General features: G+C 36.6%; 1 protein-coding gene across 1 annotated transcript in view; it reads right to left on the bottom strand.

The window, feature by feature from the left end:
• The window catches only part of LOC107568519 (SPARC-related modular calcium-binding protein 2-like), a 29,275-nt gene that overhangs the window by 7,116 nt on the left and 12,895 nt on the right, over window positions 1-9,264 (bottom strand). Inside the window, exons 3-7 of the mRNA XM_016254485.1 lie at window positions 6,243-6,349; window positions 5,981-6,080; window positions 5,197-5,241; window positions 1,968-2,018; window positions 1,797-1,868 (exon numbers count right to left, since the gene is read on the bottom strand). Of these exons, the coding sequence (XP_016109971.1) occupies window positions 1,797-1,868; window positions 1,968-2,018; window positions 5,197-5,241; window positions 5,981-6,080; window positions 6,243-6,349 (375 nt within the window). The remainder of the gene's footprint in view (window positions 1-1,796; window positions 1,869-1,967; window positions 2,019-5,196; window positions 5,242-5,980; window positions 6,081-6,242; window positions 6,350-9,264) is intronic.

Raw genomic sequence — 9,264 nt, 5'->3', positions numbered from 1 at the left:
TCAGCTTTCAAAATAAATGTAAAGACAGTACATAATGTCATTAGTTTTACCATCAGTTCAAGCCCGAAAGGGGAACAGACACAGTAATGATGCAGTACACAAGCCGCGGTTAAGACAGCTGACTCTACTGTGATGTGACGCTCTCGCTCTCTCTCTCGCTCTCTCTCTCGCTCTCTCTCTCGCTCTCTCTCTCTCTCTCTCTCTCGCTCGCTCTCACGATGCACACAACTCCGCATTTGAACAGTCAATAGCAAATACTTAAACTAGTAACAAAACATACTTACAGTCGCTGATTCAGAAGTGCCAGATTGTCATAGTAAAGTCAGAATGACCTCCTCTCCTAGGTTCATGAAACGGTCGTCCATAAAATGCATTGCTGTTCTGTTGTAAGTGATCTTAAAGATTCCTAAATGCATCTACTTTCGGAAGGCCAAATAAAGTGCTTTTGCTTTCGCCTAGAAACACACAGCGTATCTCTGACATACTGCTTCAACACTAACTGCGGTTACTGAAACCACACCTTCTTTCTTTGCGTGCACATTTGAGCGGCATTATGCAAATATTCCCACATAGTGACCTAGATATGTGGGGGCGTGTTAGAACGAGCCGTTTTAGGGGGCGTGGCAGAGTCTTTGATAAAGAATATCTCTTTGGTTTTGAGACTTTAGTCTTTGCAACTTCAGGGATCTTATCTATTCACAAACAGCTTGTAACACTCCAAAGAGAAAGGAAAACTTGAAATCGCATCATATGACCCCTTTAATTGTTAACTAAAACTAACACAAAAAACTTTTTTTTTGGTAATTGAAAAAACAAATTGATTAAAAACAAATGTTACGCTGACAGCTAATAGAAAATAAAATTAATAAAATTACTGTAATTAAAACTAAAACTAAACTATAGAAATATATTTAAAAACTAATAAAAATGACAAAAGCAAATAACAAAATGAGAACAAAAATGAAAACTGAAAATATAAAAATTCTAAATATGAATAAATACTATGCAAATTATAATAAAAATAATAATATCAAAGCTTCTCAGATGTTTATAGTAATTTTCTATTTGTTTCCCTTAGTTTCAGAATAGATCTTAAAAATGTTTAATTGTTTGAAACTTTCCTCAGATTTGACAAGACACCATCTTTAAAATTTAAGGAATTTAATATGTGCTTAATAATTTCTCATTAAACTCTTCCAAGATCAGATGATCTGAGCTATCCTATCCACATTAATGTTCCACTTGAGTTCATCTGAGATTGAGAAGTGCATGGAGCATGGCTATGTCGATTCAACTCTTCAAACCATGAGCATGATTGGCCATACAAAAAGAAAATATTCTTTAATTGCTCAGTTGTTTCTCCTAGACAGTTATGAGATTAAATTGAGAACAGATGGAGACTTCTTTTCAGAAATTTCTCCTGAGAAAAACATCCCTATCTCAAATGTCTCAAAAAGTCTGCAAAAAGGTTATAGATCTCAATATGAACTCAAACAATTCTCATCAAATTCGTTCAGTTTCAGGATATCTCATCTATACTATTCATATTAGTTTTAAAGCTCTATAATCGTTCTGTATGTCAACGGCTGTCTCATTTGTCAGTTTTTGTATTTTCAGCAGACACATCAAGAGACAAAGTTGATTCTCAAAGTCCACTGACGTCTCCTGAGCAAAGTAAGTAAATTAAAACATTTAGCATGTGATGGTTTTCTGTCTTCTCCTACATACCAAAACCAATCTGACTCAGTTAGCATTTTGTGTTGAAAAGTGATGACAGATGTTTGTCGGTAACTCACATTGTGTTCTGGTCCTGTTTTTTCGGCAACGTTCCTGTTCTGACCAGAGTGTGGGGTACTGAGAGGTGATGTCTAAAACACACACACACAAATGCACAAAACATTAGTGCTGTCTCAAACCCTAGTGAACGCTCGACCTAGACGCCATTTAAAGGCTTCATTGACACTCACCTTCCTCATCAGCGGACGGCTGGGGTTCCACCATGAAAATCGCTGGCGGATCTGCATTTAGAATGGAGAAGATTTGCAAGGAAACTACAATTACAATTGCCAGCTAGACAGTCACATCACATGAGCCATGACGCATTTGCACATTGCCCGGCCAGGACAGATTAGAGAAATGGAGAAACAGAATAAAACCGAGAACTGAGGAGCACAAACAGGCAGATAAAGGGTTAAAGGAGGTTTAGTGGTTATAACTGACTCACTGAAAGAAAGAAAAAACGGTTTAAACATTCAATCTCTTTGCTTGACATCATGAAACACACGCTTGTAAAGACAAAGAGCAGTGTAGTTCAAATATAGAAGTCTGTAAGTGCAAAAATTGTGATAGATATATGCAAAACAACATCCAAAATGAACACTCGCCAAGCAAATGTGAGTAAAATTTGGCTGAAGTGATTTGACAAATGTTTGCAGTAACTTTATAATGACCTGCAATCTTTTAAGCGTTGTTCTTTGGATAATTGTTCATCTAGGAAGTAGTTTTCCCCTTGTTTGAACTTGTGTGGCAATAAATCCTCATGTCAAGGCACCAAAATGGATAAAGATTCCATTTTAATCATATACAATGATTCATTATGTAATAATATATCGCTTATAATATATAATACAATAATATAATACAGGGTTTTATATTTTACAAGGTGCACCCTTTGACAAATGAAGGCCTAAAAAGTTCTTAAATCGGAGCAGGAAGTCTTAAATTCATAAGTCATGACAAAAATCTTGCATGCACTGAAAAAAGTTTGTGTATTGCTCAGTATTTTTGTTTTCTTTTACAATATAAACATATAAACATCCTTAAATCAAGACACATTTACTTGAGATGCAGTATGAAATTAAACAAAATGAAGTGCGTTTAAGTTTAAAACAAGAATGAACATCTGTCAAAGGGGTATGAAAACTTGTTTTCACTTTGAATTTTTCTTAGCCCATGGGCAGATATTTGATCTTGTTTTAATTTTGATAAATTTCTCAAAAAACAAGACTTCTTATCTTAAGTCATGGCATTTGCACTGGAAAACAAGCAAGTCTTTTTTGTAGTGTAGTAAGTTATTTCCATATTACTACTCGTTGGGCTTACGTGGTCTTAAAAAGATCTTAAAATGTCTTAAGTTTACCTTCATAAAACCTGCAGAAACTTTGCAGTAATAATGTATATTAAATCATTCATAAGGTCAATAATGTATTTCTAAATAAAATAAATAAATAATGCAAAATACATTTTCCTGACTGGTATTTGCGTAAAATGAATTTTGGACCCTGTATGTAAAAAAATATCTGCCTTCCCTGTAAAAAACCCAAGAACAGGCATGATCTGGAGAACAGGCATGCAAGAATGCATGCAAACACACACGCACACAAACAGAGCGGACATATGATCTGTTGTGTGCAGATGGGGATGAAGAAACATCGCTAGACGCTTTGGCCACAGGAATCTAAAATGCTGAGAGCCGCAGGTGTGGTTAACCTCAGCAGGGTCACCATTAACTCATCAGAGGTCATCAACTGCCCCTTCTCTCATTTGGTGTGTTTTTCTCTACTAGCATCTTTGGGGAAAAGTTGGGGAACAGCCACTGTCAGCACACTGATGAAGTGATAAAGTATTACGAGATTCGACCCTGTTATTTATATGACTCTAAAATTTCAGTGTCGCTCAACACATCAATGATTTTCAATGTTTATGTTACTTTTTATTTGATAGGACAGCCCAGAAGTGACAGGAAATGGTGGGAAGAAGGAGAAGGCGTGGGATTGGGAAATGACCCAATATGTGAAACCAGGTCATCATCATGCTTTGTGCACTACTGACCGGGCCGCACCTCTGATAATGGATCTGTTCTAAAACCTAGTGAGCTGCCTTGCTGTCTACTGCCTACTTAGGCAACTGCCTCCTATGGCAGCATGCTAATCATCATGGGACTGATTTTCAAGTGACTGATTTTCTTCCTCAGTATGTTTATCTTCTTTTTCCTTACAAATATCTATAAACATTTAAAATCAAAATACATTTTGTAAAACTGAAGCAAAATTACTTAAGATATTCAATTTTGTTTACTTAAGATAAATGCTTAAAACAAGAACAAGAAAAAATCTGCCAACATTGTAATTTAATTTAAGGGGGAAAAGTTTATTTTTCTTATCCCATTGGCAGACATTTCTTCTTGTTTTAAATGTGAAGTCACTTTTAAATTTTTACTTTTTGCTTTTCAAGTAATCGTGTCTTCATTTAAGAATGTTTAGGTACTTGTGCAGAAAAAAAACTGAGGAAGACTATTTTTTGCAGTGTCTGCATTCACAAAATAATGTTCACCACATGAAAAGCACAGTGATTGATTTCAATAGAGTTTGGCATTAGCAGTTTGTAATCATACAATATTCCAGTATGCATAAAAATAAACAGCACACACAAGCATAGGGTAAATTTAAGCTTTTATCAAGTGTACCAATAATTTTATATATGAAATATTTAATTTAAGAATGTTATATATAGGCTACTATAATATCTAATAATTTACAATTCATTATATAGCAAAAACCTAACTTTGAAAAACCTAACCTGACTGAACATGATCAAATTTTCCATTATATTACAGTGCCTTTTTTACTTGGAAATCTGCTATTTCGTAAGTAAAATCCTATTATCATTATTATTATTTTTTAATCAATACGCTCTTTAGAATTGGTAAAACTTCTAAGAAATAAACTTCAACAAAAACCTTTACATCTCCCATAGCTGAGTTTTTAAACTGAAAAGGACATTCCTCTTAAAACTGAGAAACGGTGATCATCTAGAGATCAGGTGGTCTGTGCTGTTAGTGCCATTAGTAGTGCATGAGAAAGGTCTTCATCTGGAAAGAAGAGAAATGACGTCCAGGTGAAGTGGTTAATGTTCACTGCAGTAATCTGACAGAACCGTGAAGCCCTTCGATTTCGTTTTAACGACTGTGAAAAGCAAAGGCTGTTATTACAGCGTCTCTCTGTTTAACGACTCCACCATACGACCATTTACTTTCAGCCCTGAAGCAACTTCAGCACTCTCAATTCACAAAATATTAGAATGGCAAGCCGTAACTTGCAGTACAGACGCACACACACATTAAAACGTAGCTGCCAGTGCAGATTGTCCCTCATGAGAGTCTTTACCATATCAAAAGAAACCGTTGAAGGTATTTACCTGATTTTCCTGGTTCCTTCGGATTTACTTTACCATTCTTGGACCCTAAAAATCAACAGGGCAATCACAGGTTACTCACGCTTGCATTTTAGCAGATCTACAACTAGAATTTAGTACATTCTAACTGGACTATAACATTCAAATGTGTTCCACAGATCAGAGCAAGTCCATCCAGGAATGGTTCATTTGAAAAGACTTACGTTTTTAATTATGTATTAAGCCTCTACAGAGGAACATGATAATGTTATGAAGGCTGCAGGAGGTAAAAGCCATATGACACTATCTTGGAGTAAAAGAGCAAGAATGTTTGAGTTCGGCCGCTTTGCCTGCCAAGCGCGCATTTGTTTCGTGATGCTCCCCCAGACCTAACTGATTAAGCTGTTGCATGTGCAATTAAATCTAATTGGTCCTTTTCTAGTGAAGCTGTGGTTGTTGTACAAAGCCAAGCCAACAATGTTATGATCCAGGAACCCATGGCCTGCAGTGATAGAGATTCAGTTTTGTGCGTGAGTCTGTGTTTAATGCAGTGCTATGCTAGTTTACTGCATGTGGCTTTGGTTTTGCAGATGCTGAGTTTCTGCATTTCTCTGTTGATTTATATTACTAAACAACTATCATGTTCTGAAACATTGAGATCGTGTCATAAACGTAGAGATTACTGTTTGGAATCACTTCAGAGTATTATTTATAATGTGAAAATCTCTTTTGCAAACAAAGAAGACGTGATTGAAGCACGCAGTAGAATAAAGGCATGAAAAACAAAGCAGAGGAAGACGTATGCTACCTTGGCATTGAGGTTTCTTATTGGCTACTGCTGAGCCGCTGATGGGTCTGCCACTGGGTGTCACACACCAACAATAACCAGTGTAGCCGTGGCACTGAACCTGTTAGTCGAATACAGCACAGATAAAGAAAAAAGACAGAAAGAGAGAGGCAGAAAAATTGAGAAATTGGACCGTGAAATTGTTAAAGGTATAAAATTCTACATTATCCACTTGTAACATCTATAGTTTTATTGTTCTGTCGTTATATTGTTCATCTCACACCTCACTGTAGGTTCCGTCAGGATTGCAGACAGGAACAAACACCTGTGGGAAGAGTTTCTTGGCTTGTTGTTCTGTGTATTTCTTCTCTGCCACACACCTGGACGTATCTGGAGACACAACACGGGTAAATCCAGCAAGTCAGAAGAACTATATAGCCATCCATGTTATTATATGGCAAAAATAACACATTCTCATGTTTTCATTTGGTCAGTCAATTCCTAGGTAATTTGTTGTAAACTGAAAAATTGATGGGCAGCGCGCCGACATATAGCGCCATTGCGCTTCGGATGTCACGAGTTCGAGTCCCGGCTCGCGGACCTTTCCCGATCCCATCCCCCTCTCTCTCACTCACTTCACTTCCTGTCGACCTATACTGTCCTATCTAAATAAAGGCATAAAACGCCATAAATAAACCTTTAAAAAAACCTTTAAAAAAACAAAAGTGAGTCAGGACTTGCCACTGGAGCCCTCTTATAAAATGCATGACACGTCTGCTTAGGAGATCTTGAAAAGTACTATAAACTTGATGATTCATTTTTGTTCACAAACTCTGTCCATTCTCTTTTCTATATATAACCTTCAACCTTATTTCCCATTATTCCACTTTAAGCACACAGTCACTATTCTGCTCATCGTGTCAGTGTAATATAGAAAACAGAAAGAGAGTGAGTGCATTAAATTCAAACCGACAGGCAAGTCCTCTGGCGTTCTCTCTCTGACTGATGTGGCACGGGTGTTTTTTCTTTTCTTTTTTTCGGAGGAAAGGAAAGAATGGTAATGGTGAAAGAAAATGAAGCAGGAAATAAGACTTGGTTTCTTTGCACTGGCATGTGACCTCACAGACACAGAATAATTCAAGATGTTTCGGAAGTGTTGGATCCCTGTGTGTGGTTGGGAGTTAGACCAACAGTCCTACTGGAGTCATCACTATCTCTGTACCATTTCAGAGGTAAAACTGTTGCCGATCTCTCTCTGTCATTCTGTGTTGAGTCTGTGTGAGCTGATGGTGTCCAGCAGGTTGTAATGCATATCTGTACTATGTACATATACTGTATGTGCAAGTGTGTGGGGATGTCAGAAAATCCTCCTGACCTCAAAGGAGACATAAACGCACTCTCTCCACTGGGGCAAATCATAAAAACGCTTTCAGTCTGGGATGGCACAAGAGGATAAGCAAGGAACTCAGTGAAAAAGATGGTTTGCAAGGTAAATGCTAACTTATAAATATATGTACATACTGTATCATTCAGCACTGAAATAAACCACTAAAATAGTTCAGTCTACTTAAAATTAGCTGTTTTACCTAATATTTGTGTGCATTGTGTATTTTTATGCTTATTGGAGTATCAAGTCAAGACCGTTTACATTTATTTAAATAACTCTTTATGAAGTACAGAGTGTTTTAAATCAGCTTCACATTAATAAAATAGGAAAATAACTGTGTTAATGCTGTAAAATGCATTTATTATGAAAAAATATATTTAAGCTCTAAGGCAGCTCTAGAGAAGATAATAGTGTCATTATGTCAGTGTTTCAAAGTTCATAATTCTGATTAACTTAACAATAACATACAATAAGCAGCTCTACGGAAGGCAATTCAGCTCAAGTCAGTTCAGTAAAAATGTAATATTAGTGTCATTATACAGCTCAATTCAATTCAAATTTTGTTCTCGACGGATGGTGTCAGTGCATTTAAATGGATAATATTACTAAATATGAATAGTCTTTTAAACCACAGTTATGGCATTTGCTTAGCAACATGCTTTATCACAATGAATGGATGCTGGAAAATTATGTTGAATAAAAGAGGAAGGATGCTGAGTGCTGAGTGTTTCCAGAGTGGAAAAATGTAAAAATAGTAACAGTTCAAAATGCTTAGCAACATTTATTATTCATTTATTTAAATAACATTTGTTATACTTAACATTTATTATGTCCTTGTTTGTGGGGAGAGACAAATCATATAGAGCGCTGAAATAAACTGTTCTCAACTTTGACGAATCGCTGGATGTGTGCACAGCTGCACAATTCCTGAATGTACTTCCCTTTCCAATCTAATCTTTCCTTTTTGGTTTTCTTTCACTCTCATTTTAGCAGAACATAATTCATCTTATTTTTGTTCTATTCATCCTATTTTCCTCTCTCTCTCTCTATTTCTCACACCCTCTTTAATCCCAATGTAAGAATGACACATTGTGCTTACTAGTAGGGAAAGAAAGAGTGAACATGAGACAGAAAGACGGAGAGCTCTGAGCAGAAAAGAGTACAGGACACAAGAGTCTTCCTGCCGAGCCCAATACAATGAGAGTGTTTGTGAGCCGTTTGACCTTTGACCTCTATGGTTACTGACAGCGCTTGGTCCCTCCCTTCATACAAATGACCACTGATCTCTTACACATATGAATGCACCACTGTACACTGATCCCCATCAATATCTTAGCAAAGATCCTATTTATGGATTTAGTGAAAATGCACTAATTTTTACCAGTCATTGTATATTTTTATATTCTGCTACGCTTTTTTTTCTGCCAATGTGGCCTTGGTTACATCATCAGAAAAGAAAAGCCATTTCAGAGGCATAAAATGTAAGTTCATTTTTTTCGAGTTATAATTTTATTTTAATTTGTTATTAAATTTAAAGCTGCAGTCCGTAAGTTTTGCCTCTTTGTCGCTATCTCTGTTTGAAAACCTGGAATTGCAGCTGTGTGGGGAATTATCTAGCTTGTGTGGGTTGTGAGTCGGCACGGCTCCAGCGCGAATTAATCTAATGTTTTGATGAGTATGTGTGGCAGTCAGTCACTGCACCGGTGTGGATATTTACTGTACTTCGCAATCACAGATTCTAGCCTACGTCTTGGAATATGACCCAAATAATAATTTTCACCGGATATTGCCATCTGAACAAGTAAGTAACAAGTCTGCCACGTTTGTTCTGACCAACTGAGGAAAAAAGCATTACCATAAATCTCGCTACCAATGATGATTAAATCTAAAGATCGGTTAGCTCATATCACATCAAACC

This window comes from Sinocyclocheilus grahami, unplaced genomic scaffold (genome assembly GCF_001515645.1).
Source record: "Sinocyclocheilus grahami isolate Dianchi unplaced genomic scaffold, SAMN03320097.WGS_v1.1 scaffold1253.1, whole genome shotgun sequence".
Classification (NCBI taxonomy): Eukaryota; Metazoa; Chordata; class Actinopteri; order Cypriniformes; family Cyprinidae; genus Sinocyclocheilus; species Sinocyclocheilus grahami.
Note: the sequence above shows the minus strand (reverse complement) of the source record. Positions and strands in the feature narration are given on the sequence as shown.